Here is a 25,010-nt window from a genome sequence, read left to right as displayed (position 1 = left end):
CTGCAGTGAAATCCCAGCTAAACATGGCTCACTACAGCCTGTGAAATTGTGTGTCTTAATCAAAGTGATAAATTAAAAAACAACAACAAATAAGTAATTTCAGATTTTTTAGTATTTGCAGTATTTTCTCCAGGCGCTAGATGGGGGTGGTTTGTTTTATTGTAATTATTATATTCCTTGTTCGTGGCTGTGACCATTTGAGCATTCACTGTTGACTCATATTTAGCTTGTGATCCATTGTGATTCCCAGATCCCTTTCCGCAGTACTCCTTCCTAGGCAGTCATTTCCCATTTTGTATGTGTGCAACTGATTGTTCCTTCCTAAGTGGAGTACTTTGCATTCGTCCTTATTGAATTTCATCCTGTTTATTTCAGACTATTTCTCCAGTTTGTCCAGATCATTTTGAATTATAAACCTATTCTCCAAGTTACTTGCAACCCCTCCCAGTTTGGTATCGTCCGCAAACTTTATAAGTGTACTCTCTATGCCATTATCTAAATTGTTGATGAAGATATTGAATAGAACCGGACCCAGAACCAATCCCTGTGGGATCCCACTCGTTATGTCTTTCCAGCATGACTGTGAACCACTGATAACTACTCTCTGGAAACGAATTTCCAACCAGTTATAAACCCACTTTATAGTAGCTTCATCTAGTTTGTATTTCCCTAGTTTGTTTATGAGAAGGTCATGCGAGACAGTATCAAAAGCCTTACTGAAGTCAAGATATACCACATCTACTGCTTTCCCCCCCATCCACAAGGCTTGTTACCCTGTCAAAGGAGGCTATAAGGTTGCTTTGACACCATTTGTTCTTGACAAATCCATGCTGACTGTTCTTTATCACCTTATTATCTTCTAGATGTTTGCAAATTGATTGCTTAATTATTTGCTCCATTATCTTTTCGGGTATAGAAGTTAATCTGACTGGTCTGTAATTTCCTAGGTTGTCCTTATTTCCCCTTTTTATAGATGGGCACTATATTTGCCCTTTTCCAGTCTTATGGAATGTCTCCCGTCTTCCATGACTTTTCAAAGACGATTGCTAATGGCTCAGATATCTCCTCAGTCTGCTCCTTGAGTATTCTAGGATGCATTTCATCAGGCCCTGGTGATTTGAAGACATCTAACTTGTCTAAATAATTTTTTACTTGTTCTGTCCCTGTTTTAGACTCTGATCCTTCCTCATTTTCACTGGCATTCACTATGTTAGACGTCCAATCTTCTTGGTGAAAACGGAAACAAAGAAGTCATTAAGCACCTTTGCCATTTTCACATTTTCTGTTATTGTCTCTTCCCCACCCCCCCCAATTGAGTAACAGTCCTACTCTGTCCTTGGTCTTCCTCTTGCTTCTAATGTATTTGTAGAATGTTTTCTTGTTCTCTTTTATGTCCCTAGCTAGTTTTGTGTCTTGGTTTTTCTAATTTTGTCTCTACATACTTGTGTTGTTTGTTTATATTCATCCTTTGTAATTTGACTGAGTTTCCACTTTCTGTAGGACTCTTTTTTGAGTTTTAGATCATTGAAGATCTCCTGGTTAAGCTAAGGTGGTCTCTTGCTATACTTCCTATCTTTCCTACACAGTGGGATAGTTTTCTCTTGTGCCCTTAATAATGTCTCTTTGAACAACTGCCAACTGTCTTCAGTTGTTTTTCCTCTTAGACTTGCTTCCCATGGGATTTTACCTACCAGCTCCCTGAGTTTGCTAAAGTCTGCCTTCTTGAAATCCATTGTCTTTATTGTGCCATTCTCCCTCCTACTGTTCCTTAGAATCATGAACTCTACCATTTCATGATCACCTTCACCCAAGTTGCCTTCCACTTTCAAATTCTCAACCAGTTCCTCCCTATTTGTCAAAATCAAATCTAGAACAGCCTCCCCCATTAGTAGCTTTCTCCACCTTCTGAAATAAAAAAATGTCTCCAATACATTCCATGAACTTGTTGGATAATCTGTGCCCTGCTGTGTTATTTTCCCAACAGATGTCTGGGTAGTTGAAGGCCCCCATCATCACCAAGTCCTGTGTTTGGATGATGTTAGCTGTTTAAAAAAAGCCTCATCCACCTCTTCTTCCTGGTTTGGTGGTCTGTAGTAGATCCCTACCATGACATCACCCTTGTTTTTTTTACCCCTTTTATCCTTACCCAGAGACATTCAACAAGTCTGTCTCCTATTTCTATCTCAGTCCAAGTGAATACATTTTTAATATATAAGGCAACACCTCCTCCCTTTTTTCCCTGCCTGTCCTTCCTGAGCAAGCTGTATCCTTCTATACCATTATTCCAGTCATACATATTATCCCACCAAGTCTCTGTGACGCCAACTATATCATAGTTGTGTTTATTTACTAGCATTTCGAGTTCTCCTTGCTTATTCCCCATACTTCTCACATTAGTATACAGACATCTAAGATACTGATTTGATTTCTGTCCCCAGTTCTGTCTTGTCTCTCCCTTATTTCTGCTATAACAGCCCATGCTCCTCCCAGATTCCAACCCTTCTCCCAGATCTCTATGTTTTTGACTTATCTGTGGGCTTTGGTCACCTGTCCCCATCAAGCCTAGTTTTAAGCCCTCCTCACTAGGTTAGCCAGTCTGTGGCAAATATGCTCTTCCCCTTCCTTGATAGGTGGCCCCATCTATGTTTAGGTCCTTCTTCCTGGAACAGCATCCCATGGTCAAGGTAGCCGAAGCCCTCCTGGTGACACCATCCTCGCAGCCAGACATTCACCTCCAGGATGCATCTGTCTCTGCCGAGGCCCCTACCCTTGACTGGAAGGACTGAAGAGAACACCACCTGTGTTCCCAACTCCCTCACCTTATTTCCAGAGCCCTGTAGTTACTTCTGATCTGCTGAGGGTCATACCTTGCAGTGGACTTCAGAATGTTCATTTTGATGTGTTGTCAAGACCACCCCCCCCCCAAATATAATAATTGCTAAAGCTACGATTTAGTCGCAGGTATTTTTAGTAAAAGTCATGGCCAGTAAACAAAAAGTCACAGCCAGTGAACTGTCCATGACTTTTACTAAAAATACCCCTAACTAAATCGTAGGTGCTGGGGAAGAAGGGGTGCTCCGGGTTGCTGGTGCTTGGCAGGCGGGTGTGTGTGTGTGCTCCAGCGGTCCCTGCTGCTCGCGGGTGGGGGTGGTACTCTGGTGGTTGCTGCTGCTCCTGTTTTGTTCCTAGGGGACCTTAGCTTTTAATTTTAGTGGACAAAACCCATTAGAAAAGTTCATAAAACTATTTGTTCCACTTGACAGTAACACATTAGGTCAACTTCTATATGAGGAAACCATGCTGAAATGAGTGTCGGTCTGCATTTGTCATTCTTCTCTTGTGAGTGAAGGTAGAGTTGTTGCATGATAAATCTTCACCTTAAATTATGAAAATAAGATGCTTTATAGCTAGAGACACAATGCGGGGAAAGTGATAACTTTTTATTGGACCAACTTCTCTTGGCTAAAATGACAAGCCTTCGAGCTTACATAGAACTCTTCTTCAGGTCTGAGAAAAGTACTCAGAATATCACAGCTAACTAGAAGGTGGAACAGATAAGGAGTTATCACCTTTCTCAGACCTGAAGAAGAGCTTCGTGTGGCTTTGAAAGCTTCTCTTTCTCATCAACAGAAGTTGGTCCAATAAACAATATCACTTTACCCACTTAGTCCCAGGATCTCAGAGAGACAAGCACAGCTACAACAACACTGCAGATATACCTCATAGTTGTGACAAGTTAATTTAAATCCTGTCTCAAATTGTAATTATGACTTTATCATAAATTGCCTTGGGCAGATCTCATTATTATCAATGGAAGTAAGGCCTTATATCAGAGGTCCGGCATCAGATTCAGTGGCACTTGTGATCATAAAAATACTTTATGCTTATATAGTGTTTTACAGTTTCAGAATATGTACAAACATTAATCTGTAAATTGATTAAAAACAGCTATATCACAAGGGAGTTGTGAGGATTAGTTCATTAATATTTATGAAGTGCACATGATTCTCTGCTAGAAGGTGCTGTAAAAGTAAAAAGTAGTAAAGCAAGTAAGCAGAATAAGTATTACGCACACTGTAATATGGAGAAGCTGAAGCACAAATGTAAGTGAATTCCCCAAATTGACATGTACTGGGAGTAGGGCCTAAGGCAGCTGGCCTGCTCGTGGTATCTGAGCTTGTGGACCAGGCTCTGACTACCATGACTGTCCTACAGGAGTCACCTCTTTAGAGAAGACTGACAGCAGAAGCAACATCAAGGCAGACAAAAGCAGATAAGAAAGCAGGAAATATGTCTGCACATTTTTGATTTCTTAGTAGAAAAGCAGACTGATGTTTTGCACTGCATGCAAAGTTCCAATTCATAAAGTAAGAAACATCTAGACTCATCACCACTTATGGAGAAGGATAGAGGGAGCTTGATACTATTGCAGATTTTTTGTAGGCAAACAGGTGACTATGAAAGAGGAGTTTGGCAGAAAAGCAGTGCTACATACAAGGTACCCCTTTGTAATTTAATGAAATCATTTACATCTGCTAATATGCTGCTCTTTGCTCTGGATGATCCAACTCTCCATTTCTACCTCGAAGCTAATCTAAAATCTACCTTCTTACAGTACAAGTACCAGAACATTTTAATTGAATTTACTGAAATTTTGTTTTGTTTCTGAACAAATTACACACAGCTTTTCCTTTTCATCCTTTGAGTTTTTCAAAGCAAACCTCCAAAAAACTGAGTGAAAATTCTTTGGGCCACATTCTGATGGCTTGACACTGAATTGTACCTCACTCCTTGAGCAGTCCCTTCAGTGTCAGTAAGAATATTAGAGTCTGGTCCTTTTCTCTCTTTCTCCAAGTTGGTACTGAAACATTTCTAGCCTATTGTAAGACATTTCTTGGTTCACACTGGCCATTATAATATGAGTTTTTGAAATATAAAGTTGCCCTCTGTAACTTGCCCTTGTTTAATAACAAAAAATAACATTTTCTCCATGGGAAAAAATAAGAGCCTGAAAAAGGAAAGGAAAATGGATTTATAACAAAGGTTATTTATTCAGTTGTCTAATGTTGCATTTTGAACTGTGGCTACCTGTAAACTCATCGTTTATGAACTCATTAAAACTCCAAATTATTATAATAAGTAAAAACATTTATGGAGCTGTTTAGCTTTTGAATCCTTTCCCTCATATCTGTGAAGTCCCTTAAAGATGGGCGTAACCCATTAAAAGATGTTTTGTAGTTAGCCTTTGTTAATAGAATGCACTACATGCTAATCACAAGCATTCACAAATTTCAGAGGGGTAGCCATGTTAGTCTGTATCAGCAAAAACAACAAGAAGTCCTTGTGGCACCTTAGAGACTAACAAATGTATTTGGGCATAAGCTCTCATGGGCTAGAACTCACTTCATCAGATGCATGGAGTGGAAAATACAGGAGCAGGTATAAATACATGAAAAGATGTGAATTGCCTTACGAAGTGCGAGGTTAGTCTAAGGAGATAATTCAATTGACAGCAGGATACCAAGGGAGGAAAAATAACTTTTGAAGTGGTTATGAGGGTGGCCCATTTCAGACAGTTGACAAGAAGGTGTAAGTAACAGTAGGGGAAAATTAGTATTAGGGAAATTAGGTTTAGGTTTTGTAATGACCCAACCACTTCCAGTCTTTATTCAGGCTTAATCTGATGATGTCCAGTTTGCAAATTAATTCCAGTTCTGCAGTTTCACACTGAAGTTTTTTTGTTGAAGAATTGCCACTTTTAGGTCTGTTATTGAGTGACCAGGAGGTTGAAGTGTTCTCCTACTGGTTTTTGAATGTTATGATTCCTGATGTCAGATTCGTGTCCATTTATTCTTTTGTGTAGAGACTGTCCGGTTTGGCCAATGTACATGGCAGATGGGCATTGCTGCCACATGATGGCATATATCACATTGGTAGATGTGCAGATGAATGAGCCCCTGATGGTGTTGCTGATGTGGTTAGGTCCTATGATGGTATCCCTTGAATAGATATGTGGACAGAGTTGGCACTAGGGTTTGTTGCAGGGTTTGGTTCTGGGGTTGGTGTTTTTGTTGTTTGGTGTATAGTTGCTGGTGAGTATTTGCTTCAGGTTGGGGGGCTGTCTGTAAGTGATGACTGGCCTGCCTCCCAAGGTCTATGAAAGTGAGGGATCGTCCTCCAGGATAGGTTGTAGATCCTTGATGTGCTGGAGAAGCTTTTGCTGGGGGCTGTAACTGATGGCCAGTGGTGTTCTGTTACTTTCCTTGTTGGACCTGTCCTGTGAGTAGGTGAATTCTGGGTATCTGTCTGGCTCTGTCAATGTGTTTCTTCACTTCCCCAGGTGGGTATTTTAGTTTTAAGAATGCTTGATAGAGATCCGGTAGGTATTTGTCTCTGTCTGAGGGATCGGAGCAAATACGGTTGTATCTTAGAGTTTGGCTGTAGACATCATGTGATGTGGTCTGGATGAAAGCTGGAGGCATATAGGTAAGTATAGTGGTCAGTAGGTTTTTGGTATAGGGTGGTGTTTATGTGACCATCACTTATTAGCACTGTAGTGTCTAGGAAGTGGACCTCTTGTGTGGACTGGTCCAGGCTGAGGTTTAAGGTGGGGTGGAAATTGTTGAAGTATTGGTGGAATTCCTCAAGGGCCTCCTTCCCATGGGTCCAGATGATGATGTCATCAATGTAGCGCAAGTAGAGTAGGAGCGTAAGGGGATGAGAGCTGAGGAAGTGTTGTTCTAAGTCAGCCATAAAAATGTTGACATACTGTGGGGCCATGCAGGTACCCATAGCAGTCCCACTGACTTGAAGGTATAAATTGTCTCCAAATCTGAAATAGTTGTGGGTGAGGACAAAGTCACAAACTTCAGCCACCAGGTTTGCTGTGATAGTATCATGCTGCTATTCCTGATGGCTTGTAGTCCATCTTTGTGTGGAATCTTCGTGTAGAGAGCGTCTACATCCATAGTGGCTAGGATGGTGTTTTCTGGAAGATCACCAAAGGATTGTAGTTTCCTCAGGAAGTCAGTGGTGTCTCGAAGATAGCTGGGAGTGCTGGTAGCATAGGGCCTGAGGAGGGAGTCTACATAGCCAGATAATCCTGCTGTCAGGGTGCCAATACCTGAGATGATGGGGTGTCCAGGATTCCCAGGTTTATGGATTTTGGGTAGCATTCACAAAAGACTTTCCTGCCCCTCATGTGTAGTGCAACATGCAATACCTTACTGAGTGTTCTTGTAAACTTTTTTTATAAATAGTGTTTTCTTATTTAGTGTCATTTTGGTAGTTTATTTCTAAATTTCATTTTGTGATCAATTTAATGGCTTAACTGTTATCACTTCTCAGAGAGAAATTCTGTCTCAGAAGTACTTTCCAAAAAAAACAAATACTTAATAATCTAAGAGGACTGGCTGGTGCAAAGGACTAACGACAAAATATGTGTTTATCCTATAGGTCACTGGTTGAAATCTAGCTGAAGTCACTCATGACTAAACAAGACTGTTTGGTAGCATGTGTGAAATGAGTTGATGATTCTCAGAGAGACATGGTGGGTGAAGTAACATCTTTTATTGGTCCAACTTCTGTTGGTGAAAGAGACAAACTTTTGAGCTACTCAGAGCTCTTCTTTGGGTCTAGGAAGAGAAGAAGAGTTCTGTGTCGCTTGAAAGTTTTTCTCTTTTACCCACAGAAGTTGGACCAATAAAAGGTTACCTCACTCACCTTGTCTGTCTAATATCGTGGCACTAACATGGCTACAACAACGCTGCAATCAACAATTAATGAGTTGGATTCATTTTCTAGTGGGCAGGTGACTCCGTCACCAAAAAAAAATCACTGTATCTGGCAATAATCTCCCCCATATCTCCTTATATTCTCTTTCTTGACCTCCCACTAGAAAGACTGAAGATTGGATGGTCATAGAGACTAAATCACCCTCTTACCTCTATTGTTGGCTAATTCAACAACGTCACGGTCAGAGTTATGGTACAGTGGCAGCAGAGCATGAGGAAATTTGAACTGCCACTGTACCTGTTCTGTGCATAGTGAACTTTACTTCTCCAAGGCTGTCGATACAGTATTGTTCACATACACAAAATTCACTTGGTGAGGAGGGGGAGCACTTGAATAATCATACCTACGCTGCCTTCAAACATAAATATATATAGGCTGTCTCATACGAATGTGCCGTGAACCAGTTGCAGCCTCCATACTATACTGAACATGCAAATACAAGTAATACAGAAAAGTATGGTATTGCTTAATGAATTTAAAAACTTCACTGAACTTGATTTTTGCATGTCATTGGTGGGATTATCTGTCATTGGTGGGATTATATTCAGATTTTATTACATGCACTATAGAATTTTAGTTTGCAAGAGGGGAAACAATATCACCTAATATTTCCTTTCATAACAAGACTTTATATATCACTTTTCCCCATAAATAGCTAAGACCTTTATAAAAATGGGTGGTGTTATTCCCATTTCAGCACTAAAGAACATTATTACTCTTCATTACTCAGATGCCAGGAACATCCACAATATGTTAGGCAGGGCTGGCTCCAGGCACCAGCTCAGCAAGCAGGTGCTTGGGGTGGCCAAGGGGAAGGGGCGGCACATTGGGCTCTTCGGCAGCAATTCAGCGGCGGGTCCCTCGGTCCCTCTCGGAGGGAAAGACCTGCCGCCGAATTGCCGCTGAAGAAGAAAGTGGCGCGGTGGATCAGGCACCGATCGCGATTGCGGGTTTTTTTCCCCCCACTCTTTAGGGCAGCAAAAACCCTGGAACCGGCCCTGATGCTAGGCATTGTCAACAGACACACAAAGATTCAATTCTTGCACTCAGAGTGGTAATCTGGGATTTAGGGAAAAGGATACAATCAAAATTTACACCATTATTTATTTATATACGTATTTATATAAAATAAGGAATATCCGCTATTCCTTATTTCCCTTCAATCTGTCCTTTTTTGTTTATTACAATTTGTAACATACAAAGTCTGTTACCTTGGATACCTTTTCACAAAATGGAAATAATTCAGTTAAAACCCAGAAGCTAATCCTCCACAAAACTCCACTCCGACACAAAAAGCTTTGTATCATTATCACTTATTGGTGGGTTTCTTTTCTGAGGACTTTATAGAAACCTGGTGTCCTGAGGAGCGATTTGAAGGTGTTATGGATCACTTAAGGAAAGGGAGGTGAAGTGCCTTGCCCAAGGCCTCTCAGCAGAGAGGACGAGAACCCATGCCTCTGCCCTAAACATTAGGTCATCCTGCCTTACCTAGGATGTTCAAGTGACTTTATTTACATTTTATGTTTAACAAGAAAAGTCTTTCAGCTTATTTCCCATGACTTTTGCAGTTAAAGTAAATGTCTGGACCTTTTTCTTACAAATAAATCCCACATACCGGTATATTGTTATCAGAACACTTTTATAAAGGGAGCAATGTAGTTTGAATGCTTTTTTTTCCCATCAATTTAACTAAGCCGAAATATTCCTTCATATCTTATGAAACCCGTGGGAAACCTATCATTTGTTTGTTGCCTACAGCCTGGAAAAAGTATACAGACTGCATTCCTTTCACTCATATTCTTGATATCTTAGTGCAGGTCTGAGCCCATCTCTCTCCGATTTTTCAGAAAAAAGCAACTGTTTCCAAAATTACAATCAGAGGGAGATGGGCTCAGACCTGCGCTAGGATTTTGAGAATATAGATGAAGGTACTGCAGTCTGTATACATTTTTCCTTTCTGAAGGCGACAAAGCAAATTAATTTACATAAAAATACAACTAATTAAAACAATTAAGATAAAGAATAAAGGCAATACTTAGAGGAGGGCGATAGAGGTGGGGAGGGAAGAAGTTGGTAGAGAAGAGGTGTTGAGAGCATGCATTGAAGTTTTTTCCTGGGTATTTCTGTTACCGTATTCAATTCTTTCCATGGTGACCAAGCTTACAATGTGTATGCTCCAGTATTCAGTTGTTGGTCGCTGTTTGGCTTTTCACTTTTTGTAGTACTAGTCTTTTAATAATTATTAGTACTCTGCTAAGCCAAAGTTTTTCAGACTTATTCAGCTTCCAATGAACGTCCATTAGGTTTAAAATTACTTGTTTAGTTTGCAACACCGTTTTGATAGGAAATAATTAATTCTGCAATTAAGTTCTGCTCAAAACATATGGATATAGGAGCATTCCCAAAACATATGGGTTAAGTTAGCATCTGCTGAACCACAGAGCCAACATTTTTCTGACTTAATCCCTCTGTGACTCAGCTCCCCATCTATAAAAAGCAGGTAATATCCCCCTCCTCATCTCTCAGGGGTGTTGTGAGGATAGATTAATGTTTGCAAAGCGCTCAGATACTGTTGTGATGAACGCCATAGACAAGCCCATTTGAAAACTAATAATTCTGCCTTTAGAGCAGGGTATGGATTGTGTGCATCAAATAAGGCCATGGGCAACATGCTGAATAATGAGGAGAAAACAAAATATTGAATAGCTGCTCATTTAAGTGAGCACTGTCCATCCAGTATGCTGAATGAAATAGGGCTCCTATGGGGAAAACATAGTATGTGATCATGTAATTAAAGACTGTATAGTAATGTGTATGCAGAAGGGGGCTAAATTAAGGCATTTTCTAACTTTTGAGTGCTTGACATTGCAATGTTAATATTCTTTTTGTGTATTTTTTGTGTGTACTTCCCTAGGTTTTTAAGAAAGCAAACTAGAAAAAACCCCAACAAATTTAATTATCTGGCATCATATTGACACACATGGTTCGTCAGCAGGTTTCGATCTCTCACACAGACCTCTGCTACTGAACTAACAGAGTAACTGATAGAAGTAGTAGGTTATCATCCTGTGTGTGGACCAGCCTTACAGGAGGATGGGACACTTTGCCAGTAGGTTTCTCAGATATTTGCTTATAGCAGAAGAATGGTGAGAAGTTGGAATCGTGGGTTCCATTCCAGGCTCTGGAGGAGGGTGTGCTCTAGTGCAGGGGTCCCCAACCTTTTTAGGTCCAGGGATTGGTTTCGTTTGCCGGACCCTCCGCAGGCGTGCCTGGCTCTAGTGGGTACAGACTCTTCTGCCTGTTTTGCCTACACTTGATCCCTTCTGCTCTGTCCTCTCCAACCTGCCCCGGTTCCAGTCCTGTCTTATCCACATCCCTGGGTCCTCAGCCCAGTTCTACTCTCCTTGCCTATCCAGCCCCAATCTCTCCTCAGGAGTCTCATCCAAGTCTCATTCTCTTTGTCTGTCCAGTCCTAGTCTCCACATCCAGGCTCTCTGTCAGAGTCTTTTGAATGTCAGCCAGTGCCAGTTACCCCCTTCCAGCTCCTCATCCAATCTGTCTGGCTACCAGTCCTAGTCGTCTTCCCCAGGCATCTCATCCAAAATGTCTCACCCCTCACATCTTACAAACTGCAGCAGCTAATCATTTTCAATGTCATATTTAAATGGCAAAACTATCTGCCTCAAATATTTGTGTAGACCAAAAAGCATATAGGGAATTTTACTAATGCTGTGCAATACTCAGTGTGTGCTGTCTTACTCAGATACAAGGTGATGAAATAACTTGGTCTGGGATTTTATTTTCTATCTGCACTTTCTTAGGATCTCGCAAAGAAAGCAAGAGATGGAAAACTGTTACCTGAAGAATACCAAGGAGGATCTTTTAGGTAATTTTTTTTTTTTTTTTACCAATTTAATAGATACAATATGAGCTTAGAACTACGACTGGCTCTCAGGTATTCAGATGTGCATTAACACGTCATCTTATAAAATCAGCCAATGTATCTGTGAAAGCAAATTAAGTGATTTTGAAAAGAGATGCAGCAATTTACACCTGCAAATTAGCAAGGATAATCTAGGCCTGAAATTCCTATATCAAGAGAAGAACCCTCACAATTTTCATACAGGTTCATCTTGATACAGCTACGTCTGTTGAGAGTCGAAAAAGGGTTTGGGCTTTTTATTTTGCATGTATGTCCATCTGCAGGAGATTGTTTGTTTATTATATTTAGTAGTTAGGAAAATAGTCAAATATTTACTTTATAGTGTAAAAAAATAAAAATACCTTTCTATTGCAAAGGCACGACTACTGCAGTGTAAACCAATGTACTCTCGCCTCCTTTAACCCAGCCTTGCAGAAAAAGGTCTCCAGCCAAACAAAAGCTGCTGGGAAATAACCCTCCTTAGTCCACTCTGATCTTTGAGATGTAAATTTCAAAACTTAAATGGGACAATTTACATGTATTTGCAGTCCTCCCCCCCCTTTTTTTTTTAATTTACAAGAAGAAACTAAATGGTTTGTGCTAAATAAAATGTTAATATTTAAATGCAAGGCAATACAGAAGTTAAGTTTCTAACAAATTTTATATTGGCTTCTTTGAACATATGCTGACTCAGTTTTTTGTGGTTTAATGTGTATCTTAATATATTACATTTATGAGAAACATAACACTGTTAAGCAGAGAGTGGCTAACGTTGCTGTGGAAACCTGAACTTCATGACTTTTTAAGTGATTAAGTGTGATTTTTTTTAACTGTGCAGAATTATGGTATTAACACAAATCTTGGCATTTACAATGGATAATTGGTGACTATAAAAATGTCCTGGGATGCACTAGTAATAAAGCTCTTTTACAGAGAGAGATTTGTTAATATGGGTAGTGTAATTGGCCTACACCAGCCTTGAGCACAGAACTATTTATTTTGCGCGGTGTTTTCAGGCTGAAGCAGTTGTCAAAAGAAAATATCTCCTAGATGATCATAAGCATTTCGGCAGAAAAGCTAATGGGAATCCAGCAGTGCAGAGATGGATGTCCTCATTAACAGAAATGGCTTTAGCGAGGGGAGAAGAAAAAAACCACCACCTCACTGGTTTCAAAAGAAGGATGATAAATTGAAAAATAAATGGAGGCATTGGGATAGATCCTTCCTGTAGCTAGTCATAAAAGGTAACTCCATCCTGGGGTGGTATAGAGTCACCGTAATGGCTTGTATGCCACCTCCAGTGAGTGACATAGGGGCATGCCCTTGGGAAACAGAGTAGGGCTGGGGTTTACCTGTGCCCCAGTAATACCCAGCTGCTGTACTGGTACGTTGCCGTTATCAGCAGCCTTTGTAAATTGAAGCACCCCTCAGTTACATCTGGGGGCCAGCCTGGCACACACCTGGCCCAGGATCAGGTGAGGTGCAAAGGTGGTTTAAAGCTTGCACACTCCTCAGCAGTGGTGTGTACTCATCATCTGAAAACAAGGTTTAGGACCTATAGATTCTATATATGGGCATTGAGGCACAATAACTAGTCCCCTTCCTCCCTGCCCTCTGCCTCTTTCATCTTTGCTCTCTTTTCTTTATACTTTTGTGAAATATTAGACTGTAGGTATTTTGTGAATCATTAGAACTTAGCTATGGTACAGGAGCTGAATTCAAATACTAGATATAGTTTTGCATCATATCTTTTATGTACTTCCCTGCATCAGGCAACACCTTACCCAGCAGATAGGATTCATTTATAGGAGACAGCAGGCAGAGATTTGACTGCTGCCGTCCCATTGGGTTCATTCCAGGATGAGGGTCACTGTACATTGAAATCAGACTCCCATTCTTAGAGGCTGCAGTTGTGATGTGCTGAATGGGCCTTTTCAAAGATGCCTGGAACTACGCCTCCTGTTCAGCCCATACCGCTCATTTTTTGGGCAGCGCTAATCTGCCTGCAAATTCCCTTAGTAGTGACTTTTCCACAGCTGGGTGTATCTCGGTTGTGTGACAATGCCATGATATCTTCCTGTAACACGGAAAATATGTACATGAACTTTTCCCCCTTCCTTTAGCATTTCCAATCTGGGCATGTTTGGCATCAGTGGCTTCATTGCTGTCATAAACCCTCCTCAAGCCTGCATCCTAGCTGTGGGACGAGCTCGACCTGAACTCAAGATTGTGGAAGATGAAGAAGGGAATGAGAAACTTCTGCAACATCAGCTTATGACAGTGACACTGTCAAGCGACAGTCGGATGGTAGACGACAAACTGGCTTCAGTGTTTCTGGAGACCTTGAAAGCAAACCTAGAGAATCCGATACGACTTGCCTTATGTTAAACTGATCAGGGATTGGCTCCTGCTTTGGCAAAATATGGAACAAGGTTACAAACTGTTCCCCTCTCCTCCCCCACTGCCCCAGAGAAATAACGAATACTAAGCATGGGGGGGACAATTAAAATATTTAATTTATTTTAATTAACTTGAAAGACTCTTCAGATCCATCTTTGTGATCATTTCCAGCTCTCAAGTTTTATACTGTAAAACTGAAATACTTTAAAGAAATATTAAAATAGAACTAATGCATTAAAGTTCTTTCACTGCTTAATAGCAACTACACCAAATTTAAACATATTTGTTACTGTTTAGTTAGAGAAGTTTAGAAAACCTTGGGAAATTTGAGTGAGAAACGTGAAATGAAAAAGAGAATGAGGCAATGCTTTGTTTAAGGACTAAACTAGCTTTCACAGTGAGGAAAGCAAGTGGCATGACTGAGTAAGATGGCCCTATAAATCCCTATCATCATTAAGAGAATCAAACCAGCTATCGGTTCAAGCAATATATTTTAGCTATTTAATATGTGAAGAGGGTTCCAGCCAAAATCTTCTGTTAGAGTTGGGTGATATAAACTGTGAGAGCTCTGAGATTTTTTACGAGGATTTTGCTAGGGGTTCTACTTGACGCTAGATAAGTTACTTTGGTTGGTGACACATGGCCCTATATAAGTTACTTTGGTTTGGTTCATGTCACAAACTCAACCATTCTTGATCTTTTACTTTACTATGAGCTTTTCCAGATGAAAATGACAGAGGGTGGAAAAATTCTAGTGCACAAAAACCAAATTACATAATGGATGTAAATGGAAAAACTCAAATAAAATAAAATATTAAATAGCCTATTAGCATCTAAAGCTGGATTTGAAAATGCACTTAGCATTAGATTAATTAAAAACACATTTAAATTGTGTGTGGATATGCACTTCAGCATTTTAAGTTCTCTACTTAATGTAGTGTCCCACAAAGGAGACAAATTTAATAAATGTGTCAGTAAGAGTTTTGTCATTTACTTCAATAGAGCCAGGATTTCACCCCAGATATTTTTCTCATTACAAACTTTAAATCTGCAATAAATTGTGAAAGTGATACTTTCCTTTTTAACCCAATACATTATTACAATAGTAATGAGTTCCATTAAATTTAAATATCAAAATCTAATTGGTGTGTCCTTGTTTAACTATTGTAAATTGCAATAGTGCTTTTGCAATTGTTCCATGGTATGTTATCTGATAGGTAACTGAAAATTGAAGTATGTTTTGCAGACTGAATATCTTGATGATCTTTCTGTCACACAGTGGTACCAACTTCTTCATCAGACTTGAGTGGCAAAGGTCAGATTTTGCATACTGAACATTTGCTCAATAAATCCCTTCTTTGAATGGAAGGAATGAATGTATCATTACAAAGTGCATATCATAAGTAGATGGATACTGAATTGTAATTCAGTTTGAGTAGCCTTTTATTTGGAATCCCTATTATGATAGTTTACTGTATATATCATATGGAAACAATGGGAATTTCCAATGAAATAATTCCATTGAGGGGATCTGATGACAACATAAGCCACTAGTGCCCCATTCAAGTCCTGGAGTCTGTCACCGTTAGAGCCACCGTATTTTGTTGTATATAATTCACTGCACCAATTTGTTCTTTAAGATCCAAACTTCTTAAGTATTTATTTACTCACCAAGTTGTTGCAATACTTACAATAGTAAGGGTATGTCTAAAACTTGTGTCAATGTTCAGGTTGGAGTTTTCACAAAACTAGTTTGCTTCTTTAACTGATGTGTGTGAATGATAACGACATGAGAAATTCATAAGCCATCAATCTGACATTGTATTTCTGATTACTTACTGTGGCAAATTGCCGGCACTATTATGATGGGTCTCGTGCTCTCTCTTCTTTGGGGGGGGGGTTCAGGGCACCATTTCTTGCCCCTAAATTGGAATATTAATTGCCCCACTAGTGTCCTAGAGGAGGGGAGTGGAGAGGGAGGAACCTGGGCCCGCCCTCTACTCTAGGTCCCAGCCCAGGGGCCCTGAGGAAAGTGGTGAACCACTTGAACTGACGGTTCCTTCCCCTGGGCTACTTCCCTCTCCTGCCCTTCAGCTTGTGGGGGACTTCCTGCTCTCCCTCTGCACAAGCCAGGTGCCCCTTACCTAGGGTCTAGGACTTCTTAGCCCACCGCAGCACTCCTCCAAACTGTCCTCTGCTTCCCTTCAAACTGTTCTCTGCTCCAACACCAATTCCTCTCTGCTCCAACTCCTTCAAACTGTTCTCTGCTGCAACACCAATCCTTTCTGCTCCAAGTCTCACACTGTCTGACTGAAGCAGGGTTTTTTTTATCATGTGACTGGCTTCAGGTGCTCTAATTGGCTTCAGGTGCTCTAGTTAATCTATAGCAAACTTTCTTCCCCTTACAGGGAATAAGGCTCCCTTCTAACCCTCCCCTGCTGCCCTCTGGCCATTCTGTATCACATTACATAGGGTTTACTATGCTATTATTCATATACCCTTTTTGTATTGACAGGATTTTGTTCTTGATAACTGAGATTTTCAAACTTGTATGCTTTTTAGGTTTTTAATTTTTAGACACCTAGACACATATGGTCTGATTTTTTTCAGAGGTGATGAGCAGCCCCAGGTCCCATTGAAGACAAAACATCTACATATATATAGTGCCATTGGTAATAATGAAGTTTAATAGGTTCTAATGTGTTTGGATAGCTAAATCTAGTCTGCCTAGTAAAATTCCCCTTATGTTTTTAAATCTGGTATCTATTCTTCATTTCCTGTCCTAAAGGGAAAGTGGGGTTCATGTGTACTCAACAGTTATATGTTCCACCCCACAGGAGGCCACAGTGGGCAAAGTGATTCCTACTTAAAATGTGTGCAGTCAGCATAGTTTGCACATTGCTTTGGGAGCCACTGGAAGGTGCTGTTGTATATAAACATATAATCATAATGTTGACTGCACATGGGGCACATTATATAACAAATTCCTCTATGCTGCTTGTACAAACAGATGCAGTGCAATTTTTTTCCTGCTAATGTGAGATTTTTTTTTGAACTGTGCTTCTATCATAGCCATGCAGATTAACTTCAGCGTGTGACCTGTAGCTAACCCCTTCACAGCATGCAGAATGGTTATTTGTAAGTATCCCAACATTGTCACTGGATTGAAACATAGTTGGTGAGGCATGATTTGTGCTTCCCATCCAACTGAAGAAAGTCTGAACAAGTGAAAATGTCTTGTGGTTTCAACCTAGTCCCAAGGAGATGAGTGTCCATATTACAGAGTAACCACACCATTTGGCACAGCAAATGACTGCTACAAGAGAAATGGAACAGCAAAAGTGGTGCTATTTAGGATTAAAATATACAGAAAATATTTCATTCTGGAAAACTTAGATTTAAAAGTATTGTGGATAAGATGTTTCAGAAGTGTCTTAATGGTTAAATATGAAACAGTTTTACTTTAAATAAAAAGCTTCAAAAGTATCAAATACCTCATGCATTGTTCTTTGTGAATTTACCATTGTCAATATCTTTGGCGTGTCTAAGCAAGAGACTCATGAAGAAGTGATCCAATTTCCTAGAAAGGAGGAGTCAGAAATTGAAGATAGAGATCTATGAACAGTGTACTAATATTTTCTGCTGGGAACATGCTTCCTGGGAACAGGGATATGCTTGAATGTTGGGGTGGGAGAGCGTTCTATATAGCTTTACTTTGAAAAGAGAAATTGAGAAAATATATTTTGCTTCAAATGCATCCTGTGCTTGACAGCATGTCAGAAACAGTATGTACCCTCCCTATACTAATTAATCCCTAATTATGTTATCAGTGTAGATTACTTTCTGAGCTCTTTTTTAATCTGTCATCTCTGGAATCATCCCAGATGTGACTCTCTAAAACAACGTAGGTACTGCAAAGTTATTGGATAACACTGAACCTCTTGTCTCAGGTGTTGATTTATTCCTACACATAATACAGTAGAACTTTTTTACATCCCACTAATGACAAGTCCTATTGAATATTACAAAATTTAGCAATTTAGCAGGCAAGCCAAAAATTTGATGAAGAGGCTTCTGTATCAACACTGCCTTTGTGGACATGGACCTGTGTATTTTGTGTGTACATTGTTGTAGTGGATAAAAATTGCAGTGTATTAGGTAGAGACAGGAATGTATGTGGTATATTAATGAGAGGAATAGTTATATAATTCTGAACCATTGGAGCAAAGTGTCCTACAGGCCTTTGTCTCAATATGAAGTAGTCAGTGCAATAGATGAGGGAAAGTATGGAAATGGGTGTCTCAAGGGATTGATAATCTGATACAAAGCCTTACTTTGCTCAATTGTTTGTTGGTTTCAAACCGACTCATGTTGTTATTGAGAGAGAATTACTATCTGGTGTCTGCATGGTGACCTTGGGGGAAATGAATTGATGGCTTCAGGTCAGATGCCCAGAATGCAAAACACACCAATACAACTGAGCCCATGCGGACAGTCTCGGTGAAGCAGTAAAGGACTGAGTAGAGAGAAATTCCCTCCTCACCCCCACATGTTATCCAGAAATGGGCCACGATGGGGAGCAATGTGTGGGAAGCTTGCATAGCTGCTCCCTTTGCTGTAGCTGTTCTATGAACGAGGACCTTGCTCTCCAGGACTGACAATCCAGCATCTTTCACAAGTACGATATTCACTAACCTTCAAAGAGATTGAAGAGTTCCATTGGACTAGATATGACTTAGTGTATGTCTACGCTACGAAATTAGGTCAGCTTTTTAGAAGTCAGTTTTTAAGAAATCGATTGTATACAGTCGATTGTGTGTGTCCCCACTAAGCGCATTAAGTCGTCAGAGTGCATCCACAATATCGAGTCTAGCATCGATTCTTGGAGCGTTGCACTGTGAGTAGCTATCTCGCAGTCTCCGCCACCCATTGGAATTCTGGGTTGAGCTCTCAATGCCTGATGGGGCAAAAACATTGTTGCGGGTGGTTTTGGGTACATATTGTCAGGCCCCCGTCCCTCCCTCTCTCCCTCCCTCTGTGAAAGCAATGGCAAACAATCGTTTCTCGCCTTTTTTCTGGGTTACCCATGCAGACGACATACCACAGCAAGCATGAAGCCCGCTCAGCTCACAGTCACCATACGTCTCCTTGGTGCTGCTGGCAGACGTGGTGCTGCATTGCTACACAGCAGCAGCTTCTTGCCTTCGCGGCAGCAGATGGTGCAGTATGACTGCTAGCCATCGTTGTCGTCTCCTGGGTGCTCCTGGCCAACCTCAGTGAGGTAAGTCGGGGCACCTGGGCAGACATGGGTGCTTCTGGCACACCTCAGTGAGGTCAGTCAGGGGTGCCTGGACATAAATGGGAGTGACTCCAGGTCATTCTCTTTAAGTTTTGTCTCATGGGGGTTCAGTCCTGCCTGGAAAATCATGCGAGCTGGAGGCTTCTGCCTCAGGCTGCTCTCCCAACTGGCAGCACCACAGGGTCGCACCTACCCCAGCCTACCCCTTGCTCCCATGGCTCATGAAGCCTGGACAGTAGTAAGGAGCAGTTCAACGATAGGCTGTGCAAATGCAGAACGGTGGTAGAATGTGCATTTGGACGTTTAAAAGCACGCTGGTGCAGTTCAGCGATACCAATATTCCCATTGTTATTACTGCTTGCTGTGTGCTCCACAGTATCTGTGAGAGTAAGGGTGAGATGTTTATGGCAGGGTGGGAGGTTGAGGCAAATCGCCTGGACACTGATTATGTGCAGCCAGACACCAGGGCGGTTAGAAGAGCACAGCAGGGCGTGCTGCGCATCAGAGAAGCTTTGAAAACCAGTTTCATGACTGGCCAGGCTACGGTGTGAAAATTCTGTTTGTTTTTCCTTGATGAAAACCCACCCTCTTGGTTCATTCTACTTCCCTGTATGCCAACCGCCCTCCCCTCCCCCCTTTGATCACCGCTTGCAGAGGCAATAAAGTCATTGTTGTTTCAAATTCATTCATTCTTTATTAATTTGTCACACAAATGGGGGGATAACTGCCAAGGTAGTCCGGGAGGAAGGAAGCACCGGGTAGGGTGGTGGAGGAGGGAAGGACAAGGCCACACTGCACTTCAAAACTTATTGAATGCCAGCTTTCTGTTGCTTGGGCAGTCCTCTGGGGTGGAGTGGAGTTCTGATAGCACGGATTCCTCTCCCCATACAGTGATCAGATCCAGTACTTCCCATTCGGTCCATGCTGGAGCTCTTTTGTGATTCTGAGGCTACATGGTCACCTCTGCTGATGAGAGCTGCATGGTCACCTCTGAGCTTGTCACACTGGCCAAACAGGAAATGAAATTCAAAAGTTTGTGGGGCTTTTCCTGTCTACCTGGCCAGTGCATCTGAGTTGAGAGTGCTGTCCAGAGCGGTCACAATGGAGCACTCTGGGATAGCTCCTGGAGTCCAATATCGTCGAATTGCATCCACGGTACCCCCAAATTGGACCCAGTAAGGTCGATTTGAGCGCTAATCTTCTCATCGGGAAGGAGTACAGAAATCGATTTTAAGAGCCCTTTAAGTCAACAAAAATGGCTTTGTCATGTGGACGGGTTAAATTGATCTAACGCTGCTAAATTCGACCTAAACTCGTAGTGTAGACCAGGGCTTAGAATTACACTGTGGTAAACATGGCAGCAAAGCTGCAGTGACTGAAAGAGGGCAAAGCCTTCCACTGCTTGTCCCACAAAGAAAATAAGGCACGTTATTGACATCTCTCTTGCCAGGCCAGACAGGCCTTTAGGCAGACAGTTTATCCAGTACTCCAAGATGTCTGAGCTAGTGACATGACCGCTCACACTTCCTTTATTCGCTTGGCTTCTCTCCCAAGAGTTCTCTTCACTTTTCCACTAGACCATTTTGTCCTGGTCCATTATAGGCTGCGACAGGTTTGTGGGGGTTTTTTCCCCTCTCCCCTAAATTCTTTGGAAAGTACTGTGCATTGTGATTTTCCTTGGAAAGCACCTCATGGACATGCACATAAAGGGAGTGCTTTTTGTGTGTATGCACAGAAACCCTCTTTGGCTTATTCTGGGACCATATACAGTCCCCACAGCTGTGGAAGACAGAAAATTATGCTGGAGATTGATACCCAAAAGCAGAAGAGAGAGACTTTGTTTTTGGTATTCAACCAGGCTAGTCCCCTACTACAACTGTTTGTAGAAGCAGTCCTGGATCAATAAAAACGTTCTTGGAAGCAAAGTAGTAATGTGGTGTGGTCATTTGCATACCAATACCCACAATGCTTGCTTATCTCACACAGCTGCATGATGGCTGTATAGATTTGAATGCACGATTATGTGTGGCATTCAAAGTTACTTCAAATTAGGTACTGTATTTTTTTCCCTTTTATTAAACACAAACTGCATAGAGAAGCTGAAACGAACTATTCTGAGGTTGCAAGCAAAAGCATGGGTCAGTGGCAGAATGCCTCCATGAGATTAGGCTGCATAAAGTGTACTCATCTATCTAGCAATTTGTAAGTGAACACCAACAGGCGTTCATATGCCATGTGATGAGCACGGTAAAGTGTAGAAACCCATGTGACACTATTAATAAACGATTTTTACAGAATCTGTTTTTGGAATGAATTCGTAGATTTCCGAGGCACTGTTCTTTATTCTGTTGGCCTCTCCAAGGATTAATATTTGAACTCACACAGGGACCATTTCCATGCCATTGGAAAGCTGTTTCTCCCAACTTCCATGCATAAATGATGTACGTTATGTGCTCTAATTTACACTATGCAGGCCTAGTGAGAGAGATTTCAAAACTGCAAAATTCGCCTTCACTTCTCAGTTTGAAGACATTGCAAGAGACTAAAAAAATGTAACTAGCCAGCTTGTATACTTATATCATTTTCCTAAACTACTCAGCTCAGGGTAATGCTTATCTGGTATGAATATGTGGCTGACAATGCAAAAACCAATAATTCTATTGAACTCCAACCTCTCAGAAGTTACAGATATACAATCAAACAGTCACATATGCTCAGTATATTAGAACACAAAGAGACATAGTATCTAATTTCCTTTCCTCCTGTAGCTGTTCTTTCAATCTTAGCTATCATTTCCTTCGCCCCTAATCTTTTTCTCTCTTTTAAGAATTTGTGTGAAAAGAGCTTTAAATACACTATGAATATTCATGTAACACTACTGGTATGTGTAGAAAAAATCCAGTTGTGCAGCACAGGTTGTATGTTTATCCTCAAGATAGACATGTTATTACACCTCAATTCCCAAGTGTTACCATATACTGTGATTGTGTTAATATCATTTAGCTATAAAAACAAGCTTTCTGGAGTTTTTGATAGCCAGTTACCAGCAATACAAAAAAGATCTAGTTCATTACTCCTACATTTTGAATGATGAGATATTGAGAGACAAGGTGGGTGAGGTAGTATCTTTTTATTGGACCAACTTCTATTGGTTAAAGAGACGTCTAAGCTTTCAAGCTTACACAGAGTTCTTCAGGTGTGGGAATGGTACTCAGTGTCACAGTAAATGCTAGGTGGAATTGTTAGAAAATCCTAATTTATATATTAGTAAGTCATCCAACCATCTGAATTCTGTTGAGACTGATCTTACTCCTATTGAAATTCCCCTTGACTTCAATGAAACAAAGTCATGCCCTTTAAGTAGTAATGTTGTCTGAATTAAGCAGTAAGGAACACTCCATCTGAACAGTGTTCTTGCAGAAGGAGGGCAGGATATTTGAGAGAGAAATATGAAGTTGTTCTCAAGATTGCATTGCAGATAAGCGTGGTTTTTTCTTCTAATCAAAGGAGAAAAATCCCACACCATGGATGAATGTCCACGTGCTCTATCACTGGTTTCCTTTGTGACTTTAATGAAATATCAGAAAGTTGTGGAGCATGAGCAACCATAATGGATGGCTTGCAACATGCATAGTTACCAAAAACTCCCTTCCTCATTACTTTCTCTGGAACTCTCTAAGTGTTTGTCTACACAGGGCGGTAGTGCACATCAGTGGCATGTGAATTCTAATGCGCACCAGCGTGTCACGTGCTAACTGGCCCACATGGATCCTGCTGACACTCTCTAAATGTTCCCCAGGACATGGTAACATAGAGAAACAGGACTATGTTAATATGCACTGGGGAACTTTTAGTGCTCGCCAGTCGGGTCCATATGGGCCAGTTACTATGCAACACACTGGTGCACATTAGAATTCACACCTCACTGATGAGCACTACTGCAGCACATAGACAAGCCCTAACTTGCGGGATTTATACTTTCCTCTTGCTCAACAGAGGTGGGCAGATCTTCCTTCAGCTGGTAAGAACTGCTAGAGCTCCACTGAACTCCCATTTCTTTCCATTGCTTTGTGATTTACTGTAACTGAGAATCACGTGGAATATTTTATTATAAGTATGTATGTGAAGTGTGACAGTTGTTTTCTCTTCATGCACTTTGTAATTGCTGGTCAGATGTGAGTGAGTATATTTATGCAAATACAGCGTCCAAGAAATAGTAATTAGCTAATATCCTCTTGGTTCATTTGCTAAGAGCTGATCACAGCATCATTCTTCAAAAAGTAGTTTAATGAAGCTGATTTATTCTTCTAATCTTCCAGCACATGCATTTGTTTACCGTAGACTTTGATAGTTACTGATTTCTACCTTGCCAATCAGGGCTAGCAATTGCTGTAACTACAAGTGCTGATCTACAGATAGGCCAGCAGAGGACAGTCTGAGCAGCCTGGTTATCTTTCAGCTCAGTTGTGTCTTTTGTAGGCATGTGTGGCTAAGCATTGTTGAAGGCTGTTGGCGTTCAAGTATGTGCTGGAACTGATGCTGTAGATTGGTAATTTTAGTGTTTCTGATTTGAAGTGTGCTGAAGACACCCGATGTGGAAAAAAGGAATGATCGTTGACCGGGGCTGTCGAGCAGCTTCCTCCATGCTGATGTCAGTTCCACAGCTTTCTTTGTAATCGGTTAAACAGATGGGGAGCCAAGCATTTCATGCAGTTGAAAGTTCCCTTGAGAGAATGTAATTACTGTGCTCCCCCTCTCCCGTTACTATATGTGAGACGCAATATGTCCGTTATAAACCCTTTCTACAGGAGCTTGCCTCAATGATACTAACCATAAGAAAAGTGATGGGACATCAGGAAATCCTGCTGGAAAATTGCATTCACCAACAAAAAGCAGAAAATGAGGGAGTGGTAAAATACATATAAATGATTAAACTGCAGTGGATATATTTTACTGACACTTCTAGGCTAGGTAAACTATCATGATGTGGTGCTCACAACCTGCCTCACTTAAAGCAGCTGCCTAGCCCGGCTAGGGGAGACTAATTACTGTCCATTTGAATGCAGTGTATCCTCACTCATCTTTTCCTACTCCGGATTCATCTCTAAACCAAGATAATGCAGTTGATAATGATGTTAAAATAATGCACTTATTGACCTCCCTACTTTCTGTAGTCATCCTATCTGGCAAGCTAAATATTTAGTTACCAGGAATAAGTAACTGGAAAATGGTTTCCATTTTGGCATTCCAAATGGCAGTCCCTTCCATTTGTTCATTAATTGTTCTATGGAAGTTGCACAAATCACTTGAACCGTGTCAATCAATAGAGGTCATTGTTTTATTTCTTCAAGGATTAGAGTCCACAAGAAATTCCATTTGTTGTACTTTATACCTGAAACTGCTCCAGGGATGTAGCTGTACAACTTGGAGGTGGAGAGAGGGCAGCTAAGGACATTTTCTTCTCTTTGTTCCTTTGCATACAAAATTTTGAATACATTGCTGCCACAATTCAGAACAACTGCACCTGTATTTCCCCTTAGTGGTCCTGCAAGTGCACCCACTCTCTGGCTTCCAGCCCCCAAGCTGTTGCCTCTC

The 25,010-nt window shown here is 41.0% G+C and overlaps 1 protein-coding gene across 3 annotated transcripts in view; it reads left to right on the top strand.

The window, feature by feature from the left end:
* Positions 1-16,073, top strand: part of PDHX (pyruvate dehydrogenase complex component X) — a 93,945-nt gene extending 77,872 nt beyond the window's left edge. For all 3 annotated transcript variants that reach the window (XM_045013255.1, XM_045013254.1, XM_045013256.1), the window contains exons 10-11: positions 11,616-11,680; positions 13,840-16,073. In XM_045013255.1, the coding sequence (XP_044869190.1) occupies positions 11,616-11,680; positions 13,840-14,104 (330 nt within the window). In that variant the 3' untranslated portion in view covers positions 14,105-16,073. The remainder of the gene's footprint in view (positions 1-11,615; positions 11,681-13,839) is intronic.
* The last annotated feature ends 8,937 nt before the right edge of the window (positions 16,074-25,010 follow it).

The sequence above is a fragment of the Mauremys mutica genome, chromosome 4, assembly GCF_020497125.1.
Source record: "Mauremys mutica isolate MM-2020 ecotype Southern chromosome 4, ASM2049712v1, whole genome shotgun sequence".
In the NCBI taxonomy this organism is placed as follows: Eukaryota; Metazoa; Chordata; order Testudines; family Geoemydidae; genus Mauremys; species Mauremys mutica.
Note: the sequence above shows the minus strand (reverse complement) of the source record. Positions and strands in the feature narration are given on the sequence as shown.